The 23,605-nt window shown below is 43.5% G+C and overlaps 2 protein-coding genes across 7 annotated transcripts; both read right to left on the reverse strand.

The window, feature by feature from the left end:
- Positions 1-1,749: 1,749 nt before the first annotated feature.
- LOC147210327 (glutathione synthetase-like) lies at positions 1,750-17,974 on the reverse strand. Of its 6 annotated transcripts, none has more exons than XR_015100643.1 (15): positions 13,709-13,928; positions 13,087-13,219; positions 12,801-12,946; positions 11,596-11,671; positions 10,560-10,696; positions 9,342-9,458; positions 9,067-9,147; positions 8,840-8,917; positions 8,675-8,744; positions 6,908-7,099; positions 4,455-4,536; positions 4,071-4,260; positions 3,889-4,016; positions 2,525-3,759; positions 1,750-2,372 (listed from the first exon to the last, which is right to left on the reverse strand). XR_015100643.1 is itself a non-coding variant. In XM_086108565.1 (15 exons), the coding sequence occupies exons 3-14, from the start codon at positions 13,216-13,218 to the stop codon at positions 3,893-3,895; spliced, it is 1,425 nt and encodes a 474-aa protein (XP_085964691.1). In that variant the 5' UTR covers position 13,219; positions 13,709-13,751; positions 17,869-17,974; the 3' UTR covers positions 1,750-3,759; positions 3,889-3,892. The 6 variants fall into 6 exon arrangements, 3 of the variants coding, with proteins under 3 accessions (XP_085964691.1, XP_085964679.1, XP_085964703.1); XM_086108565.1 differs by adding an exon at positions 17,869-17,974 and having other exon boundaries at positions 1,750-3,759; positions 13,709-13,751; XM_086108553.1 differs by adding an exon at positions 15,408-15,928 and having other exon boundaries at positions 1,750-3,759; positions 13,709-13,751.
- LOC147210328 (glutathione synthetase-like) lies at positions 16,083-23,592 on the reverse strand. Its single transcript, XM_086108599.1, has 13 exons — positions 23,065-23,592; positions 22,271-22,456; positions 22,023-22,168; positions 21,746-21,821; positions 20,669-20,797; positions 20,484-20,596; positions 20,252-20,329; positions 20,087-20,156; positions 18,825-19,019; positions 18,250-18,331; positions 17,869-18,058; positions 17,605-17,732; positions 16,083-17,481 (listed from the first exon to the last, which is right to left on the reverse strand). Exons 2-12 carry the CDS (start codon positions 22,400-22,402, stop codon positions 17,609-17,611), a joined length of 1,335 nt encoding a protein of 444 aa, XP_085964725.1. The 5' UTR covers positions 22,403-22,456; positions 23,065-23,592; the 3' UTR covers positions 16,083-17,481; positions 17,605-17,608.
- Positions 23,593-23,605: the final 13 nt, after the last annotated feature.

The raw sequence follows: 23,605 nt of genomic DNA on the forward strand, positions 1-23,605 counted from the left end.
TTTCTTAAATGATGAAAATGCTAATTTTGAATTTTTAGGCTGGTTGATCTCCAAAAAGTTCAGTGTGTAAGAAAAAGGAGTGAGACTAATGTGATCCATATCCCATTGACAACAGCTTCAGGCGAGGAAATCACAAATGTTTTTTTTTTTTGATGTTCTCTTTCTTTTGGTGCTATCCCAGCAAAAACAAAAGGGTGGCAGTTAGCCCGCGTTTCCTGCGAGACATGATCTGGTGCTGACAGACCTCACCGGCAATGACCTTTGTTTCTGTTCGATGACCCCATTACCTCCACTGAGGAATGTGTCACACCCGCAAGTCAACACTATTAAGGATAAAAACAACAGGAAGACTCCTGGAGGGACAGAGGTTTTCCGGTAAGGAAACAGCCATAGTTGGGATGAGCAAAATTGTGTAATAATTGTGTTGATGTGAGCGCTTTCTTAACTGGGGGATTACAAGCTTTCATGTACAGTTCTAGGGCCCTATTTTCCTTCCCTGCGACAGTCTAGTGCAAAGTGCAGTCTAACTGTGCGCCATTGGAGGACATCCATCCATCCATCCATCCATTTTCCGAACCGCTTGATCCTCACTAGGGTCGCGGGGGGTGCTGGAGCCTATCCCAGCTGTCTTCGGGCAGTAGGCGGGGGACACCCTGAATCGGTTGCCAGCCAATCGCAGGGCACACAGAGACGAACAACCATCCGCGCTCACATTCACACCTAGGGACAATTTAGAGCGTTCAATCAGCCTGCCATGCATGTTTTTGGAATGTGGGGGGAAACCGGAGTACCCGGAGAAAACCCACGCAGGCCCGGGGAGAACATGCAAACTCCACACAGGGAGGCCGGAGCTGGAATTGAACCCGGTACCTCTGCACTGTGAAGTCGACGTGCTAACCACTGGACTACCGGGCCGACCCATTGGAGGACAGAACACATGAAATCGTAGCTGCTTCCCTCATTTGCATTAAAGTCAGGGTGGTTGGATTTCACACCGACTTGAGATTGCCAAAGCAGAAATAGGCTCGCTGGGGTGGGGTCCGTGCATGACATCGGCAGGTAAACTGCAAGATCTGTCTTTGCGGATGCTGTCAATTGGAAACTGCCTTAGGCCAACGACAGTGCGTCCATGTGTGACCCATCTTCAGCTACTAGTCATGCCGCAAGGCCTATTGAGGTGATAATGATCAGAATTTGCTCAGTGAATTGATTTCTCCAATGATTCAGAGGGATTGTCCCATGTTGTCGTCAGATTTATGAAGGAAATAGATTTTTAGGTACTCAAAAATGTTGTCTTGTTTTTGTCACCAAATTGCGAGATGCGCCAGGGAGTGCGGCAGCCGTGTCACCCAGAACGCCCGCCGAGGCATAGCGCATCTGCCAATTTCACAGCGCCTTGTGATGCCCCTGGAAAATGGCTGGAGGGAGGGAAGTCTGGCCTGCCTACCTTGCTTAGGCTGCTGCCTTCGCCACCCAAACCGCAGATAAACAACAGCTGTACAGATTAGTTTAGTCATGGTAACTAAGCACCTGGGCCACACACTTGAGGTTCTGGGTTCAATTCTCAGTTGTGCCCCGAGAGTGGCTGGTGAGGATTCCAGGATGCACCATACCTCTTGCCCAAAGTCAGCCACGATCGGCTCCAGCCCAACCACCAGCCAAATGTGGATACATGCTATGGAAAATATGGTAACCCACAGCTGTCCCTCATACGTTAAATGCGTTGGTAATAAAGTGACAATAAATAAATACATACAGAAAAAGTTTATTTGTCAATTTACAAGACCAAAAAGTAGCTGTGTTTGTTGAGCTCATGGACATGGAAAGAAAAATAGCTTTGCTTTTACTGCCATCGAGTGAACTATTTGCAAAACTACAAGCTACAAGGTTTCACCTCAAAGTCCTCAAGTTTACGTCCATCGATTCAAAACATGTTTCACCAATCAACTACCGTCCCAGCATAAAATTTAAAAACTAAGACCAAGTAAATAAAGGTTTAGAGGTCATTTTACAAGTCTTGGGAACAGGGTTATCAGTATGATACATCTTGGCTTGAAAATATGTACTCTACACCACAAAATCCTTCAAACTTGCCAGAAAGTAAGGGTAAAACCTGGAGACAACACTCCTCGAGGAACTCTCCAGAATATAATTGGATTCAGGTCTGAGCTCCTGCGATTGGCTGGCAACCAATTCAGGGTGTTCCCCGCCGACTGCCCGAAGACAGCTGGGATAGGCTCCAGCACCCCCACGCGACCTTAGTGAGGATAAAGCGGTTCGGAAGATGAATGAAAAAGGTCTGAGCTTTGGCATGCCAAAATGTCATTATTTATTCCAGGCATGTCGAGCTGAGGGCCTGGAGTTCCACTGTCCTGCCTGTTTTCCAGCTCTCTCCCGACTGCAACACCTGATCAAGATGATCAGGTCATCAGCCCGCTCTGAAGCAGCATGAGAATGATCCTGATGACTTGAATCAGGTGTGGTGCTCCGAGGAGAGCTGGAAAACAGGCAGGACAGTGTGGACCTTGAGGACTGAGTTTGGACACCCCTGATTTATTCAGTTGTTTAGGTATTTCTCTTCTCCATTAAAAGTCCTGAAATAATTAAGACACACCTTTTACATGAAGTCACATCAATTTGTGTGTGTGTGTATTTGATAATAACAAGAGGGCATATTATTAACAACAGACAATGTCTGTAACGGTCCTAAAATTGACATCAAAGAGGGAAAATACAAAGAAGAGAATAGTTGCAGCAGAAGATGTCAAAGAATCTAGGCTATCATTTGGCTTGTCTGGCAAATATGTTGCATTCCGTGCATGCTGGGAGAGGGTTGGATGGGCTGCACGGAATGCGTTGGCAGAGCACTGTCAGAAGATGGCTCAAACACATTTCTTCGGGTGCCTCAAGCTGCCATGAACAGGTGATGGTGAGTAGAGAGGTGGGACAACTTTTTTGAGGCAAATGTGACAGGAAAAACTCCAAGCAAAGATTGCACCAGTTGTCCGGTTGAGGTTCGAGCTGTGTCGTCAACACCAAAGGTCCACCAGGGATGAAAGGTGAGTGCAGGATGTGAAATTGGACGAACTCATGGTGGTTGCCGAACAGGAGCAAGTGGATCAGAGTTAACCATCCAGGGCGTGATGGAGAGGAAACAGGCTTCCCTACTTATAGGAAAGCCTCCTCATCAAGAATGCTGGCAGACCTTAAAGGGGAAGTCAAGTCAAAAATGTCCTGAACAATAATATGTTCTATACGCCCCCAGTAGTCTAAATATGGCACTCCTATTAATATTGCACTTGTGGAATATGAATTAAGCAGAAAAATCCAAATGTCCATCTCAGGAGGCGGCCATTTTGCCTTGCACTGACACTTGCTGTCGACTGAAAATGACATCACAGAGCCGAAGGGCTCAGGTAAAAATTGTCACAGCTCATTTGTTTTGTGGATTTGGTTATGTGATGTTCACAAGCTGTGAAGTGAACTTCATTGCCAAGAAAAAGTGCAGTGACCTTCAAAGTCCAGATGAGTGCTTCAAGATTGGGAAGAGTTTTGGGACAGAACATTAAACGCTAAAGCCTTGATAATGAGTCAAAAGACCGGGGAACTGGTTTGGAGCCAGGTGATGAAATGCTCAGTAATCCACGGTCAGAGGGGATTCAAGAGAGAATATCGAGGCACGGTGGTCAAGGGTCGGCAACAGAAGATCAATCCATTGAAAGCTGCTGGACCATCTTGCATCAGCGCGTGTGGAACAATCTGGCAATGAGAGAGTCATAGGCAGTCTTAATTAAGTGGGTGTGGCTAATTGGCAGAGCATAGAAACATTGGGAGGGTGCAACATTGAGTAATGGCGGGGAATTTTGTCAAACCCAGGTACATGTGCACCTTCTCAGAAGAGGAGCGGGTTGTCCCAGACTGCAGTTCCTGAAGTGACACTACCCTCCGAGGTTTCTGAACTTTTCGTCCTCATAAGATAGCCCACACAATCATTCATCAGCATGTCTTTACCCTGCCTGGACAAAAATGGTAAGATTCAAAACATTTAACAATCAACAGTGACTGCTTACCTGACATAGGCTCCGAAGAAGCCCAGTTCACTGAGGCAAGAACTTATTTTGAGGGGCTTGCCTCTTCTGAGCAGGCAGTTGCGTGTAGGCACGGGCTGGATCTTATCCATCAATATGTAGGCCATTCGCTCCGCACTGTTCTTCACTTTGCCAAGGACTTCACAGATCTCTTGTCCGTAAATGTTGTTTCCTTGAAGTAAAGAAGTGTGGTTATGGTTTTTTTTTTTTTTAGCAAGTTCAATTTTAGCGATCCATACAAAAATATCAGTACTAGCCCGAACTCATGACATTTTGCCCTGGTAAAGGCACAGGTTGAGCAGGATAGAAAATGGACAGATGTTGTGCTCCATGATGAAAGGAATTATTTTATTTCTTGGACTGTACCTCCTCCCTCTCGCTGAGGCTTCAGAACAAACCGATCCGGTGTCGCCAAAGCCATCGCTACTGTTTCATCACCTTCTGCTCCCTTTAATTCAATAGAACAAAACAAAACAAAAAAAAAAACAACCATTCCAACATTCACATGAAAGCCCTGTAAAAAAACTGCCTCCAAACCATGTGTTTGCATTGCCCATACAAGTGACGTTCAAACAAGACGCGTGCTCAAAGACAAGCAAAAATAATTGTTAAAAAATGGTTGGCTGTCAAAATGGTTGTTAAAAATAATTGTATGCCCCTCAAGTGCAGTTATCGGTATGTAGTCAGAAAACAAGTTTTTTGGCTCGTCTCCTATGGAGGATGTTCCAAAATGCACTATAATTACGTCTCTCCTGTTGTCATATGCGCATAATAATAGCTGCAACACACCAAACCGGTGGTCGACATAAATCAGTACACGAGACAAGAAACAGAAGTGACAAAAGCAAACATCCAAAGGAGGCACACAAATAAGGTTTTGCTCATTGCGCACTTTCGGCATTTCATCACACGCATATCAATGACATGGCCAACTGGATGAAAGGAAATGATCACCAAAATATCTCCAAAAACATCAAAAAGCATTTTCTCAGTTTTTCTTGGCTATTAGTGAATGTTGTGTTTGTCTGCTGCGTTTGCTCACATGCTGTATTTTCTAGAGGCTAGTCTCGCCTTTTCATAAAGCGTAGTGATGCCCCGACTCTGAGGGATGACCGCCAGTGTTGAGAAGCAAGCTAAAGTGGGCAGTATTACTTTGTATAGTGCAGGGGTGCCCAAACTTTTTGGACCGAAGATCGACTTTTCGATCAACCAACCTCCCGCGATCGACCCGTTACCGTGGACGCGCACGCACAGACACACGCACGCCATGATTGAAACAGCCTGACACGGAGACATGCGACATACTTTTGCAGCCTGTTAACTACCGTGGCTCACGCGTACCATTTTAAATCGTTTCCCTCGGCCTTCTAGATTCCTATTCTTTGCCTGTGCCTTCAGTGAATTGTACACGAAACAAACCTCTGAATGAGAATAATCATAACGATAAAAGATGTAGCGCAACAGCTCTGATCACAAGCTGCAATTGCAGACTGCTGAGCGCTAACAACTTCCGGTGACGCAGGTCACGCGCCACCGTAGGGTAGGTTCAAGATTTACCTGCAGTGTACATTAACACAAAAAAAAATATTACTAACATGCACAAAGACACACAAATGGTTGTTTGTTTTTTTTCTCCTCGACACCCCTCACGATCGACTTGGGACCAGTCCGCGATCTACCGGTCGACGTAATGGGCACCCCTGGTATAGTACCCACGATTAACTTTAGTGTCAAGTAATACTACCTTGTTAATAATCTTAATATCTTATGTTGTATATCTGATCTTTTAATCTATGGTGTGATGTGGTGTCAATAAACATTGGTACAAGATACTTGAGTCTTCATCTAATCACACCAAGAGTTTTTTTTTTAAAATAATCATCCTGCAGCTCATTTTTCGACCAGGATGCACGTACCAATGCGCATATGTGGAACACGTGACGACGTAAACCCCAAAATGTAGTCTGAATGGAAATGCATTCGGATCTGCTGTCTGTGTGCAAGTCCAAAGCAGTCTTTCAAGAGTGACTTTCATGTTAAAGGGAGCATTAAAACAGATGCACTCACACAAAAGTGACCAGATGAGATTCTTACTCGCATCCATTGGAAAAAAAAAAAAAAGTCGCATATGCAACTGTTTTGGTCACAGTCTTGAGCCTTGAAATGAATTTTTGAGTGAATGTACAGAATTCACTGTGCCGCTAAGACAGTCTTGTCAAAACATGCCTTATTGTGAAACTGGTCCGTAGCGAAAAACAGATTAGAGATCACTGCCAGAGAGAACTGTGCTAAATTAGCTCATCGCAAGACGCGGTCTTCATTCATTTCATTTCATTTGAGCAACTGAAAAACGGCAAGCAGCAAACGACAAGACTTTAAGTCTCTCCAGTGTGGTCAGTGGGTCAGGAATAAAAATGAGCAGCAATGAACAGCATCTGGTGCTCCTTTGAGAACAAGGCCAAAATAGTTTTGAGCGCTCCTCACTATGCTCATGTATTCCTCGTTTGACATTTGAGGCTTTTCTGTGATTAAGGGCGATATAAATCAATTTGACTTGACAATGCACTGTCTTTGCCATGTTGAACATACACTAAATAAGATCAAGATGATCCCTGTCTTCATGGCACAGTGTGAGATTAATTTGAATGTTTAAACTTGGGCAAATTGAATGCAAAAAGTCATGTTGATGATTTCTTTGAGATGTGCAGTCGTCATTAGATCACGTTTTTCTGTATTACATTCCAACAGGGTTGAGCGAGGAAAAGAGCTTTCGTGGAAGACAACTGCATTAGGTTGTACAGCCCCATACTGTTGCTCACCATGTCGAGAGTGTAGAGGCCAGCAAAGGTGGCCCTCACTTGCTTCACTACTTGCGGCTGATCCGAGAAGAAATGCTCCAGAACACCGGGCTGAGCAAGCACCTGCTGGATCTTCTTTGTTCCAGCCAGGTGGGTGCTGATATCCGGACACACAGCCAAAGAGCACTCCATCATCAGGCGGGCATCCCAGGCCTCGAAACAAAGAAATGCAGCTGGTAAAAGTGAAACCTGTGTGGTTTATCTTTATGATCATGATGAGAAAATTATTTCAGGTTTACTTTACTTTGGGAAGCAAACTCCACACAGGGAGACCAGAGCTGGAATCCAACCCTGCACCTCTGCACTGTGAGGCCGACGTGCTAACCAGTCGACCGCCGTGCCGCCTAACTGCACCTTTAGATTAGTTGAACTGCATATTGGCCTATTTGACTGCCTCTTCCTCTGTTTGTCCTTCCCGCTCCTCCCTGATGTTAAAGAAAATGCCCCTCGGTCCGACAGAACGCCCAGCGAGGTGCAGCGCGGTCTGACGAATTCTCAAACATGATAACGACAATTTTTACGCCGAGCACATGGGTGTGCACTCACTGTGCCCTGCCTGATAAGTCACTGCTGCAGACGTACCGACAGCGCCTGCTTCGTTCATACAGTACATAAGCACATGCCTGCTCTTGAAAGGCAAGAGTGAAAATGACAAAAAGTGTCTTTCACAGTTATTTCAACTCATTTGCAAATGGCCAACTGAACTTATTATCATCAAAATGATGATTATTCATTTCATAAATGACCCGAGTTTCAAAAAATGGTGCATCTCGGGTAAAGATTTTTATTTTTTTCGAAGGCTGATGGATTATGATTTGCGCCCTCCTGTGGCCTGAGGATGCTCTAAATTTGTTTGCAGAATAGGCACACATTCGAGTATAAGATAAGAAAACCTTTATTAGCCTCGCAATGGAGAAATTCCCAATTCACAGCAGCAAAGTTATGAAAGGAAGAAGTAGAACAACAAAATATAGGAGCTGCTGGAAAGGCAGCCACTCTCGCGGCGCCATTTTGAAGTCAAAATAACAAAAATAACACAACACAACACATCGGACACAAACAGTCGTGCAATCTTCACATGAAGATATCGATGACTCACACACACACACACACACACACACACACACACACACACATTCAAATTAGTGCATGTGCACTTTTAGTGAATGAGGCTCATTGTGAGTGGATTTTGGAGGCTTCCAGAAACATGTCCTTTCTAGTGTTAAACCTTCTGTCATGTTCTATCTTGATTGTGCTCCGGCACCAGCTGGAGTGAAGGGCGTTTCCCTCCAGCAGGTGCACCTGTGCCTCGTTACTCTATCAAGCTTGGTTGTCCATTTAAGGACACCATCATACTTCAAGTATTATTTTCTAGACCTCTTGATATAATTCATAGGCAGTTTCATTTGTTCATAGATTTTTGTTTGGACGTTTTTGTTTAATGTTATTTTACGATTGCTCTTGATTCTTTTTCAGTGTTTTTGTATTTTGGATATTTTATTTTGTGGATACTGCTTTTGGTTCCATGCATTGTTTATTCCTGGCTCCTTATGACCTGCGATTTTAGTTCATACTTTGTCCATACGATTTTTCTTGAATAAATATTTTTGTAATCCCACCTTGTCTGAACCTGCATATTTGGAATCGGAAAACATCTTCCGGTTCAGTGTGAAGCTAACAAGCTTGCGTCTGATTAAAAATTATTGTGGTTTACCTTCAAGTAATTACCTTTTCAGACTTGTAGTTCTGAGGCATATACCCGTTCCTGAAGTACACGACTGCAACTTCTTGACAATCACTGAATTTGTGGTCGGACAGAAATGTATCAAAACAAGCCAAAACACAGTCGACGCAGGTCCTCATGTTGGCTATGAATGGATGGAAGAAACTTACACAAACAGTCTCTTATCCTTGTCAAGGTTTCCAGATGCAGAGACATCCTCAAAACGCTTTCGTATGGTGACAATATTCCTGGAAGACATTGACCACTGTGAAATTATCATGAAATGAAAAATGGTCGGTGAGCCAAGAATGCATTTTGCAGAAACGCTGCAAGGGTTTCATTCATTTCATCAAGGTTACTCAAGATATTGTGAACGTCTTAAGTAATCACACTTTACCTTTCCCACAGCTCATTCTCAACTACTCGTTGATCCATGATATTGATCTCGTTCTCCGCCACCAGGAACATGACAACCGCTCTTTAATGACAAGAGGGCTCCTGTTAAACACTATGCCACTACATAAATACATTCTACATGAGGAATGTGGTTCATAATTGTAAAAAATAGCTACCTTTGGAAAGCCCAATAGATATGATGTGAAATTTAGTGTTCTTTATAAACCTTTTATGATGCAATGAAGTGTTGTTTAAGAAGATTTTCAGTGGACTTACCGCCTTGATCCATAGAGCTCCCAGGCCTTGGCCAAAGCCTTGGCCAGACCTGCCGCAGGGTTGTTATCAATGATGCGTTGGCTCTCTTCCAGCTGTCCAGTGACCTTAAGAATGTGTCTGTTTTAGCAACACAAACAAAATTTTTGTCAAGATTAATAGAAATTTAAAAAGGTAGATCAATGTTAGAAACAGAGTGCAAATTCTGAGGTCAAACACAATTTGGAATTTGAAATTAATTTTGAGAGTAAATTAAAAAAAAAAACAGGGTCAAACTGTCACCATCTTCAAATAATCATAATAAGCGCAAGCCATTTTCAAAGCAGCTTTTTAACACGAAAAAAGCACTGCACTGAAGAAAATGAAAATAAACACTTGTATTGGTGTTTATGTACTCTTTCTTCATCCAATGCGCTTGCTTTGTTTCACAACGGGGTGAGGAATGGGCCATCCCGCCCGGTGCTTGGTTTGAGTTTTTTAGTTCAGTTTGGCTCTGGGGCGACTCGCTGAGTTCGGAAACCAAAATATAAGCACGTTGAGCGGCCACTTCGGCCGAGGCGCGCGACTTCAGCCTTGCGCCGGCATTCGGGTGGGTGGTTTCCGGATTGCCGCTGGGCCACCCGCTGTTGCCCGCCAGGACTGCTGCCTGCCCTGCATGCGTTTTGCGTGCATGCAACGGCTCATAATATAAACTTCCAAACCTTCAAGCCTTTGTGTTATCACAAGGATTCACCATTGGACTTCTCCCCATCTGACATCATGATAGTTGGAACAAGCAATCCTGGCACTTAATAGGGATCTGTAATATTAACCTTTGCAGCATGCCCATGTATCACATTTTGTCGCTTTCATCCAAGTAAGATGTGGATTCACATGCGCGGAATGTTGAGTTACAATCACTAAACTTATCGCTGCTCTCCATAGTGTATCCTACGCCTGCTTGTGCGACTATCCTGCCAGCATTGCTGCGCAAACAAATGGAGACAATAGAAAGGTAATAAAATGCTGAATTTAGGATCGAAAGATTCAATTTGGTTAAGGTGGCAAGTGCCACTCCTTGCCACCCTGGAAAACCGCCTATGGGCGACATCAGAGGCCCATTTTTCTATGGTGATATTTGCTCAGATTCTCAAAGGCTTTTGGATATTTTAATCCAAAAGCCTTACTTGCACATATTTCAATATTTTGAGGTTACATTTTGTCAAGTACTTTGTACGTTACCGGTGTACATCAGGCATGCGTGCGGCGGCGCCTCCAGCACCAGCAGAAAAGGTGTTGATTTCAATCTGTTTCAGAGAAGTGTGTCCATCCTTCTGGTCCCACATGTAGTCTGATCGATTTAAACCCAACACAACTGACTGGAAGTACAGCAAGGATACAAAATGAGAGATGGATACTTTAGACTGAAGACATTGACGTCATTGTGACCTCTACAATGAAGCTTGTTTTTCCTATTTCATATACAGTGGTACCTCTACTTACGAACATCTCTTCAAACTAAATTTTCAAGTTACGAAACGCCTCAACAGGAAAATATTGCCTCTTGTTACAAAAGACATTTCAAGATATGAAAGGGAAAAATACAGTATAGGCTGCTCGTCGCAGGTCTCAGTTTCATGAACGCAACATACTCATAGCTGCTCTGCCATTGGCTATTACCGAGCATCTTCCTGGCATCCCATTGGCTAAAAGGGACGTCTTCCGAATGCGTCTATGCATGTAGATAGATAAATAGAGATGTGATTGTGCAGCGTCCTTGTCATTCGCCTCGGGCCATGAGGCGTTTCGATAGTTTACGTAAATGTGAATCACCCACAAAAAGTGTTCACCAGTCGGGCGATCGCTCACTGCCAAATTTGAAGGGTTAAAAAGAAATCACCAAGTATGTAAAATGAGTGTGTTTCTTGAGGTTTATTCTGCAGGCTTGGAGTCCACGGGAGTTTGACATATTAAGTGAAACATGCCGACTGCATTGATCGGGCACCTTCCATTCAAGGCATAGGAATGATGAATCCTTTGTATCGGGAGTGCTCTGAGTCTATCATTGAGGCATTTTGTTTTTATTATTACACTCCCGGCCTTGGATGACCTTAGTTTTTACTATTATGGACAATTAAGTGAAAGCTGTGAAATAATGAGTTTGGGGGGGGGGGGGGGTTCTGCTCTTCTATATGACTAAGCCATAGAGCACATGTTCCCTGTAGGCATACTTAGCTCGCCAAGAAACTGTTTATACAGGTGGGATTACATACTGTACCTGAGACCTTCCCTCTTTGAGGACATGTTGGTGTATCTTGAACAACTTTGCAGTGAAATCATCCACAGTAATGGTGCTAGAATGCAAAAATAAAAGGCGTTTCATTTTGTGACGAAGCTGTCAAAATAATGTCTATTTTAGAGAAGGTTAAATCATAGTGTCAAACACAAGGCCCGTGGCCAGATCTGGCCCACCACACACACATGTCGAATTTTATAATGCTTACTAAAATTTGGACAAAAATTTCAAATTCTCGTATCATTACAGTGACCTAAACTCTAGATCAGTGGTTCTTAATCTTTTTAGAGGTACCGAACTCAACACATTCACCGAACCCCGCTTTAGTGAAAAAAATTATATATATATATATATATATATACCTGTATTTATGTACAGTATATATTACAAATTAAAGATATTAAAAATGCATTTATTAAAAACAGAAAAAAGTTTTTAAAAAATTCATGAGGTAAGTATACTGTTTTTTTGCGACAGTCACACGTTGACTTCTAAGCGAACTAAATTTCCCGCAGCACTGATTGGACAAGACATGTCATGTGATCATCTACAGCCAGTGATGGCCAAGTGGGCGTGTCATAACTAATTGACATGTTGAGTCACGTGTGTCTTTCTCTCCTTGGCAGAATCTCTGTCGAACCCCTGAGACCGATTCACCGAACCCCTAGGGTTCGATTGAACACAGGTTAACTTTTATTTTGGCAAAATAAAAGTTTGAACACAGGTTAAGAACTACTGCTCTAGATGAATAAACCACTATTCTTGCCGTCTTTCTATGGTTTTGCAACCATAACGGCCCTCCAAGGGAAATGGTAACTTTAAAGTCGCCCACGACAAAAATTAGCTCGACACCCATGGTCTAAATCAGGGGTGTCAAACTCAGGTCCTGGAGGGCCGCTATCCTGCATGTTTTCCAAGTCTCCCTGTTGCAACACACCTGATTCAAATGAACAGGTTCAATGTCAGACTTCCACAGAACTTGCTGATGATCTGATCATTTGAATCAGGTGTGTTGCAACAGGGAGACTTGGAAAACATGCAGGACAGCGGCCCTTCGGGACCTGAGTTTGACACCCCTGGTCTAAATCAACATATTTTCTGCCCCCTGCAAAAAAATCATTTACTTCATGACGACTCTCTTCAGCTATGATGTGTGATCAGACCCCAATATGAAGTCGGCATCGCACCTGGCAAGAGCCTCTTGCAGGAAATCAGGATCCTGGCTGATCTTATCCACCAACGTGTTGAAGTGAATTTGCACTTCCATGGCTTGGAGGAAAAGAGCTTTTGGCATTGGCGTGGGGAAGAGTGTGATGGGAGCATACGTCACCTCCTGAAATACAAAGAACAGGAGTGATTTACTGTGAATTGTTTGGATTGAAATGTGAATCCACAACTTGCTCTGCTAGCCCGCCCTCCTTCCAAAAATTTGGAACCATACAAACTATTTTCCAAAAGACGAGAAACTCTCACCTCTGACGAGTTGGGGGATTCTTTTAGTCTTATAAGGAAACCCTGCATAAGTGCTGAATCTTTTGCCACTTCTGCCAGCTCATTTATTAGGGTGGTGTTCATCAGTAAATCATTTCGTCTTCCCTCAGCCATTCTGATTGGATTGACATTTAAGATATGTGAAACAGTCAAAGTGAATGGCAATATACAATAAAATAAAAACACTTTGAACATCCAGTTGTTCTTCCAAGTGTGATCTCGTCCTGTCATTCATCAATCAGAACATTAAATTGTCCACCTTGATTTTGAGATCCATTTTATTATTCACTTAACTCTGTTTTTTAAATAGCTCCATAAAACACACATTACTCGATACAATACGGACAAAAATGGTATATGCGATACAGTACATCTGTATTCATGTTGCGCTTTCACAACAATGATCTATGCATGCAACGCGGTGAAAATACTGCAGACACTTTTTTTCATGCTATCTGGGAATGCAGACCGGTGCAATAATCACAATCAAGAAAACCATTTTGTTAATCACTCATTCATTCTAATCAAAGGTTACATTCGTTCTGAAAAAAAATATTGAGAAAATGAAATAATCAACTGCATCATTGGGTTGAAAGCTGCTTACCTTTGAACAGTTTGCTGGACTTAGATCTTTGATTCCTTTTTGCCTGTGGAAAATGCCACTGTCAGGTTTATAATATGAATTGACAAATATGCACTAACAAAAAGGAAGAGTGGAGACGTCTCTTTGCTGTTTTTGTTTGCGAGGAGCATAGGAAGAAGGCTGCGCACATTTCTCTCAGCTGTCCTGAAGCAACCCCTCCCTAAGCCCTCTTGTTTTATCTGCTCTTGAGGTTCCTAGGTTACATGAAGGTGAGGCCACTCAGGGGAAGTTTGGGGTCTCAACAAACTGGCCACACCCTAGCTTTCACTCCAAAGTACATGATATTGAAATTAACATCCTCAGCAAGTGTATAAGCCTTATAGACACTTTTAATACGCCGAAGCACTTTTGATACGTCAATTCAGCATATCTTGAGAAATGCAGAAGGGTCGCCTGGGTTGGTTTCCTCTTATCTGATCGTCAACTGTCAACTGTACGCTCCTTGGAGCCATGGTGAGTTGAACACGTTTCGCACCTCCCATGTCCGATCAGGTACCTCCCAGGCTCAGGGTATCAGGTCAGGGTGGATGGGAAGATCTTGAGGGGGGTTGGGTGGTGGTGGAGCACGGCTGAGGTCATGCCACTTGATGTGCACAACATTCACAGTAAAGATTTTTCTGGGGCAGCAGTGCTTGGTAGCCCCCCCCCCCCCTCCACCCACCCTCAACCTGATGGAGGAATTTTAGGAAAGGATGATTTATTATTTATTTGATTCTGTTTTTCATTGGTGTGGTTTTATTTACAAAATATTAATAGAAATGAAATGTTTGCAAGTGTTGATGTGTGTTAAGGGTTATGAAACAAGAGAACCGAAACGTGCTCAACTCTACATGGGCCCAAGAGATGACCAGATAAGAGGAAATCAACGGGAGTCAACCCTTCTGCATTTCTCAAGATATGCTGAATTGGCGTATTAAAAGTGCTTTGAGGTGTGATGAAAATTTCAATATCATGTACTTTGGAGTGAAAGTCAGGGTGGGGCCAGTTTGCTGTGACCCCAAACTTACCCTTAGTGGCCTCACCTTCATAAAACTCAGGGACCTCAAAAAGCAGATTAAAAATAGAGGGCATAGGGTGGGGCCTGTTTTAGGACAGCTGAGAGAATTGTGAGCAGCCTCCTTTCTATTTCCTCACAACCAAAAACAAAGAGACGTCTCCTCTCTTACTTTCTGGAAGTGTATATTTGTCAAATCATATTATAAACCTGCCACAACCCCATCCTCACAAGGCTTTCCAGATTTTAATGCCCAACATTGCACAGGGTGAGATGAACCACGCGTATGTCCAACTGCAAGATCTTTCCTTGCGGATGGCGTCATCACCCGTGCATGTCAGTTGGGCAATTGGAGACCGCCTCAGGCCAACGACAGTGCGTCCACGTGTGACCCATCTCCAACCAAGAGTTGTGCCGCACAATCAAGATGGTGCGAGGAAGGTGAAAATGATCAGAATTCGCTCAGTGAATTGATTTCTACAATGATTCAGAGGGATTGTCCCACGTTGTTGTCATATTTATGAATGAAATAGATTTTAGGTACTCTAAAATGTGTGTGGCAGCCATGTCACCCGGAACGCCCGGCGAGGCATCGTGCATCCAGCAATTTCACAACACCGTGTGATGCCCTTGGAAAATGGCTGGATGGAAGGAAATCTGGCCTACCTTGCTTAGGCTGCTGCCTTCGCCACCCGGACCTCGGATAAACAGCAGCTGTACAGATTTGTTTAGTCATGGTAACTAAGCACCTGAGCCACACACTTGAGGTTCTGGGTTCAATTGTCAATTGTGCCCTGAGAGTGGCTGGTGAGGATTCCAGGATGCACCATACCTCTTGCCCAAAGTCCGCCAGGATCGGTTCCAGCCCAACCACCAGCCAAATGTGGAAACGTGCTATGGAAAACATGTTATCCCACAGCTGTCCCTCATACGTTAAATGCGTTGGTAATAAAGTGACAGTAAATAAATACATAAATAGTCCATCTATCGATCCATTTTCCGAACCGCTTGATCCTCACTAGGGTCGCGGGGGGTGCTAGAGCCTATCCCAGCCGTCTTCGGGCAGTAGGTGGGGGACACCCTGAATCAGTTGCCAGCCAATCGCAGCGCACACAGAGACGAACAACCATTCACGTCCACACTCACGCCAAGGGACAATTTAGAGCATCTTATCAGCCTGCCATGCATGTTTTTGTAATGTGGGAGGAAACCGGAGCACCCGGAGAAAACCCACGCAGACCCGGGGAGAACATGCAAACTCCACACAAGGAGGCCGGAGCTGGAATTGAACCCGGTACCTCTGCACTGTGAAGCCGACGTGCTACCCACTGGACTACCGGGCCGCCCACATAAATAGTTTATTTGTTCATTTACAAGACCAAAAAGTAGCTGTGATTTGTTGAACTCATGGACATGGAAAGAAAAATAGCTTTGCTTTTACTGCCACCTAGTGAACTATTTGCAAAACTACAAGCTACAAAGTTTCACCGTAAAGTCCTCAAGTCTACGTCATCGATTCAAAACATGTTTCACCAATGAACTTCCGTCCCTGCATATTTTTTAAAAAACCATGAAGTGAAGAAAAGTTTAGAGTTTCCAAGTCTTCGGAAGGAGTTTATCAATATCGCACATCTAGACTTGGAATTATGTACTCTTGAACTACAAAGTCCTTCAAACCTGTCAGAAAGTAAGGGCATCACTTGGAGACAACACTCCTCGAGGAACGCTCCAGATTTTAATTGGATTCAGGTCTGAGTTCTGGCATGCCAACGTGTCATTATTTGGTCAGCTATTTCTCTTCTCCAAATCCTGAAATAATTAAGACACATCTGTTGCATTTAGTCACATGAATGTGTGTGTGTGTGTGTGTGTGTGTGTGTGTGTGTGCAAAGAAGTGAATAGTTGCAGCAGAAGTAGAAGAAGAATCTCGGATGTCATTTGGCTTGTCTGGCAAATATGTTGCATTCCGCGCATGCTGGAAGATGGTTGGAAGAGCTTCACACAATGCATTGTGTGGAGAGGTGTGACAACTTTTTTGAAGCAAATGTGACAGGAAAAACTCCAAGCGAAGATCGCACCAGTTGTCCGGTTGCGGTTCAAGCTGTGTCGTCAACACCAAAGGTCCACCAGGGATGCAGGATGTGAAATTGGACAAACTCATGGTGGTTGCCGAAAAGGAGCAAGTGGATCAGAGATGACCATCCAGGGCGTTATGGGGAGGAAACAGGCTTCCCTACAAAGAGGAAAGCCCCCTCTTCAAGAATGCTGGCAGACCTGTTCCCAGACTACAGCCTTAAAGGGGAAGTCAAGTCAAATATTTCCTTGACAATAATGTGTTCAATATTATATATATGGCAATATGCCCCCAGTCGTCAAAACATGGTATTCCTATTAATATTGCATTTGTGGAATATGAATTGAGCAGAAAAATCCAAACTTTTTTTATATCCATCTCAGATAATGAGTCCAAAGACCGGAGAGGTGGTTTGGAGTCAGGTGATGAAATGCTCAGTAATCCACGGTCAGCAGGATGGTGAAACTCACACTTGGTTGTCATAGCAAAACAGCAAACCGCCACGGGAACAGGCAAATAAGCTAAGGCAGAACTTATAGTCTGCTCCGGCAGAAGTCAGAGGGGATTCAAGAGAGAATATCGAGGCACGGAGGTCAAGGGTCGGCAACAGAAGATCAATCCATTGAAAGCTGCTGGAGCATCTTGCCACAACGTGTGTTAAACAATCTGGCAATGAGAGAGTCAGAAGCAGAGCCTTCAATTAAGTGGGCGTGGTTAATTGGCAGAGCAGAGAGGATGCAACATTGACTAATGGCGGGGGATTGTGTCAAACACAAGGTACATGTGCACCTTTTCAAAAGAGGAGCGGGTTGTCCAAGACTGCATATCCTGAAGCTACACCCCCATCCAAGTATTCTGAACTTTTCGTCCTCATAAGATAGCCCACACAATCGTTCATCAGCATGTCTTTACCCTGCCTGCACAAAAATGGCATGTGAGGATTCCATGGTAAACCTTTTGTTGTCTTTCTTTTCATCTCCTCGCCCAATGCGAAACAAGCATTCTAATATTCAAAAAATCCAATCCTACGCAGAAGCAACAGTGACTGCTTACCTGACATAGGCTCCGAAGAAGCCCAGTTCACTGAGGCAAGAACTTATTTTGAGGGGCTTGCCTCTTCTGAGCAGGCAGTTGCGTGTAGGCACGGGCTGGATCTTATCCATCAATATGTAGGCCGTTCGCTCCACACTGCCCTTCACTTTGCCAAGGACTTCACAGATCTCTTGTCCGTAAATGTTGTTTCCTTGAAGTAAAGAAGTGTGGTTATGTTTTTGTTTTTTTAGCAAGTTCAATTTAGGCGATCCATACAAAAATATCAGTACGAGCCCGAACTCATGACATTTTGCCCTGCTAAAGGGCAGGTTGAGCAGGGTAGAAAATAGACAGATGTTGTGCTCCATGATGAAAGGAATTATTTTATTTCTTGGACTGTACCTCCTCCCTCTCGCTGAGGCTTCAGAACAAACCAATCCGGTGTCGCCAAAGCCATCGCTACCGTTTCATCACCTTTTGCTCCCTTTAGTAAAAAAAAAAGAAGAGCTTTGCAACATTCACATGAATGCCCTGTAAAAAAAAACTGCTTCCAAAAACGTGTTTGCATTGCACATACAGATGACGTCTAAACATTGTTAAAAAATGGTAGGCTGTCAAAATGGTTGTTAAAAATAATTGTATAAATGGCCCCTGAGGTGCACTATCAGTATGTAGGCAGAAAACATCCTCCTATGGAGGATGTTTCAAAATGCACTATAATTACATCTCTCCTCTTATCACATGCACATAAAAGCTGCAACACACCAAAGCGGTGCCTCCAAAAATGTGTTTGCATTGCAGATACAGATGACGTCCAAATAGATTTGAGCACTCCTTTCTATGGCCATGCATTTCGAGTTTGGCATTTGAGGCGTTCCTGTGATTTTGGACGATATAAATAAATTTGACTTGACAATGCACTGTCTTTACCATGTTGCAAAAACACTAAATAAAATGTTTAAAAAAATGTTGCTCACCATGTCAAGAGTGTAGAGGCCAGCAAAGGTGGCCCTCACTTGCTCCACTACTTGCGGCTGATCCGGGAAGAAATGCTCCAGAACACCGGGCTGAGCAAGCACCTGTTGGATCTTTTTTGTTCCAGCCAGGTGGGTGCTGATATCCGGACACTTCACAGCCAAAGAGCACTCCATCATCAGGCGGGCATCCCAGGCCTCGAAACAAAGAAATGCAGCTGGTAAAAGTGAAACCTGTGTGGTTTATCTTTATGATCATGATGAGAAAATGACTTCAGGTTTACTTCACTTTGGGATGCAAACTCCACACAGGGAGGCCAGAGCTGGAATCCAAACCTGCATCTCTGCACTGTGAGGCCGACGTGCTAACCAGTCGACCGGAGTGCTGACTATCTGTACCTTTATCCAGATCAAAATAGGTTTTTTTCCCTTTACCTATGCGGCGCACCACCCCAGTCCAAGAGTTTCAGATCGGTTTGTATTATCCTGATAATTATGTCCTTTTGACAAAACGACTGCTGTGAAAAGGGGTAAACAAATTTCAAGGTGATTCCACAATATTCATCAGTTTGGCTTTCATGGTGTCAGGTTGAAAGTGATCTGCTCAAATCATCCACACTAGTCAGGTGTACCTGGATGTCATTTGGTATTCTTACAGAGAGTGATAATCCTGCCACGTTAAAACTATGTCAAAAAAGTGATTAAATGCATGCTGCTGTCATATTTACAAAATAAATGAAAGACAATGACATCCACCACACATAACAGAAGAGCGCAGAATCTGCGTGCACCTTGATCAAATTCACCAAAATCTCATTACGCGACATGCACCACAACTTAGACCGTTTCATCAGGAATTCTGCTAAATGCATGCCTGCTAAATCATTTGAGACAAGAGTCAACTCATTGGCAAATGGCCGACTTAACCTATTATCATCAAAATAATGATAAATTTTATAAATGACCCTAGTTTCGAAAAATGTTGCACCTCGGGTCAAGATTATTTTTTCAAAGGCTGATGGATTATGACTTGCGCGCTTCCTTGGCCTGAGGATGTTCTAAATGTGTTTGCAGAATAGGCATACATTGAAGAATGAAGATATTGATGAATCACCAGCACACACAAACAAGTGCACGTGCACTTTTAGTGAATGAGGCTCATTGCGAGTGGAGGCTTCCGGAAACATTTCCTTTCTTGTGTTAAAAGTTCATCATGATACCCACGTCTGATTAAAAGCTGTTGCGGTCTCCCTTCAAGTAATTACCTTTTCAGACTTGTAGTGCCGAGGCATATACCCATTCCTGAAGTACACGACTGCAACTTCTTGACAATCACTGAATTTGTGGTAGAACAGAAATGTATCAAAACAAGCCAAAACACAGTCCACACAGGTCTTCATGTTGGCTATGAATGGACGGAAGACACTTACACAAACAGTCTCTTGTCCTTGTCAAGGTTTCCAGATGCAGAGACATCCTCAAAACGCTTTCGCATGGTGGCAATATTCCTGGAACACATTGAAAACTGTGAGATTATCATGAAATTAAAAATGAACAGTGAGCCAAGGATGCATTTTGCAGCAAAGTTTTCAAGGTTTCATTCATTTCATTTCACCAAGGTTACGCAAGATACTGTGAATGTCTTAAGTAATCACACTTTACCCTTTCCATAGCTCATTCTCGACTATCCGTTGATCAAAGATATTGATCTGAAAGGGTGTCCCGCGCCGACTGTACGAAGACGGCTGGGATCGGCTCCAGCACGCCCCGCGACCCTTGTCAGGATAAAGCGGATCAGAAAATGGATAGATGGATGTTGACAACTACTTTGTACGTTACCGATGTACATCAGGCATACGTGCGGCGACACCTCCAACAGCAGCAGCAAAGGTGTTGATTTCGATCTGTTTCAGAGAGGTGTGCCCATCCTTCTGTTCCCACATGTAGTCTGATCGATTTAAACCCAACACAATTGACTGGAAAGAGGGCAAAGAATACCACTTGAGAAACGGATACTTTAATGAAGACATTGTCGTCATTGTGACCTCTAAAATGAAGCTTGTTTGTCCTGTTATATAAAAAAAAAAATCCTCGTCTCACTCCTCGGGTGGTGTCCGTCCCTCATTCAGCTCGGGTCCTCTACCAGAGGCCAGGAAGCTTGAGGGTTCTGTGCAGTATCCTTGCTATTCCCAGCACTGCGCTTTTCTGGACTGAGATGTCCGATGTTGTTCCCGGGATCTGTTGCAACCACTCATCTAGTTTGGGGGTCACTGCCCCGAGTGCTCCAATCACCACAGGCACGACTGTCACCTTTACCTTCCAGGCTCTCTCCAGCTCCTCTCTGAGCCCTTGGTATTTCTCGAGTTTCTCATGTTCCTTTTTTCTGATGTTTTATATACCGTGTGTGTATATATATATATATATACACACACACACACACACACTCATTTACACTAGGGTTGTCAAACTCATTTTTGTCGTGGGCCGCATTTTTGTTACCGTTTCCCTTGGAGGGCCGTTATGACTGAAACCATATAAAAATTCAATAATTGGTAACAAGAAAATGTTTACAATATGGCTGTTATTTATTACATATGAGAATTTAAAATTTTGGGAGATATTTTAGCAAGCATCATGGAAGTTGACTTGTTTGATTTGCTTTCCCGGGCCACATTAAATGATGTGGGGGGCCAGATCTGGCCCCCGGGCCTTGAGTTTGATACCTGTGATACACACACACACACACACTGACATTCCTTAGTCTTAATGACAATGGACTATAGAGTGAATGTTGTGATTTGATGAGTTTGTGGCTTTTTTTTCTGTTGTTCTCTATGACTAAGCCACAGAGCACAATGTTCCCTGAATGCATGCTTAGCTCATCAAGTTTGACAAGCAGGTTTGACCAGGTTGGAATTACCTACCTGTAGCCTTCCCTCTTTGAGGACATGTTGGTGTATCTTGAACAACTTTGCAGTGAAATCATCCACAGTAATGGTGCTAGAACACAAAAATGTGTCAAAATAAAAGGTGTTATATTTTATGACAAAGATGCCAAAATAATGTCATCATAATGTTTTAGAGAAAGTTTGTCTAAATCAAGAACATAATTTCTGCTGAAAAAAAAAACTCCTTTGCTTCATGATGACTCTGTTCAGCTATGATGTGTAATTAGACCCCAATATGAGGTCAAAGTCGCACCTGGCAAGAGCCTCTTGCAGGAAATCAGGATCCTGGCTGATCTTATCCACCAGCATGTTAAAGTGAATTTGCACTTCCATGGCTTGGAGGAAAATGGCTTTTGGCATTGGCGTGGGGAAGAGCGTGATGGGAGCATGCGTCACCTCCTAAAATGCAAACAACACAAGTGATCAGCTGGCCCATCCTCCTTCCCTCCACCAAATTTTGTCACCATAAAAACTATTTTCAAAAAGACGGGAAACTCTCACGTCTGACGAGTTGGGGGATTCTTTAAGCCTCACAAGGAAACCCTGCAAAAGTGCTGAATCTTTTGCCACTTGAGCAAGTTCATTTATTAAGGTGGTGTTCATCAGTAAATCATTTTGTCTCCCCTCAGCCATTCTGATTGGATTGAGTTTTAAGACACGTGAAACACAGTCAAAGTGGATGGAAATCTGCAATAAAAACATCCAGTTGTTCTTACACGGGTTATCTCATCCTGTCATTAATCAATCAGAACATTAACCCTTTCATGCACCCTGTAACCTTATCATATGGTAAACTGTCCACTGTAGTAACCGCTGTCCCTAAAAGGGTTATTATAAACTTTGATTTTGAGATCGCGTTGATGATTTGCTTAGCTTTGATTTTAAAAACACTCCATCAAACACACATTACTCAATACAATATGGACAAAAATGGTACATGCAATACATCTTGCGTTGCATGCACAAATATCTGCGCATGCAAGGCAGTGAAAATACTGCAGATATCTTATTTCATGGGAATGCAGACCGGTTCAAAGCTTTCAGACTTTTGTTAGGCAGAAATGCTCCGTACTTGAGCTGCAGGATTCCATCCCCTCCAAGATCATGTATACTCTGGGATTTAAAAATTACCAACCTCCCAAATCAATCATCTCAATCAATATTTGTTATACTTTGGTTTTCACAATTCAAACCATGTTGTTAATCACTCGATAATGCCCATCAAATGTCAGTCAGGAAAAAAATATCAACAAAATGAAATAATCAACGATATAATTAGATTGAAAGCTGCTTACCTTTGAACGGTCTGCTGGACTTAGATCGTTGATTCCTTTTTGCCTGTGGAGAATGCCACCTGGGTCTTTCCTCCTCCCATACGTTGTGGGTGGAGCGGATGCCTGGCCTAACCTCCCTCTGCATCCAGTTGGCGGATCTGCTCATCGGTGCTGGGGCTTTCTGTCGTTCCTTGAGCACTGGGCCACAGTTGAGTTCTGTCACAGGGGTGCATGGGGGGTCCCAACTGGCCTTGGGGTCTGCTGCGTCCACTAGCACCTCCTGGGCTGGGTGCATTGATGCCTCCTTTTGAAATGAATTGTCTGCTGTCCTCACCCATCTCTCCTCTCTCTCACCAAATATAATTATACTGGGGGATTTCAGGATACACATGGACAATACTGCCTTTCCTCTTTCCATGGAGCTCGCTTCTTCACTTACCCCATCCAACTGTCCTGCTGATGAACTTCCTATCACAGACCACTTCCTCATTTCATTTTACGATATCCTCTCGCTCTCTCTCTTCAAATCACCCCGTATCATCACTTACCGTAATATTAAAGA

The sequence above is a fragment of the Hippocampus guttulatus genome, chromosome 1 (genome assembly GCF_054856545.1).
Source record: "Hippocampus guttulatus isolate MCC_2025c chromosome 1, RoL_Hgut_1.0, whole genome shotgun sequence".
In the NCBI taxonomy this organism is placed as follows: domain Eukaryota; kingdom Metazoa; phylum Chordata; class Actinopteri; order Syngnathiformes; family Syngnathidae; genus Hippocampus; species Hippocampus guttulatus.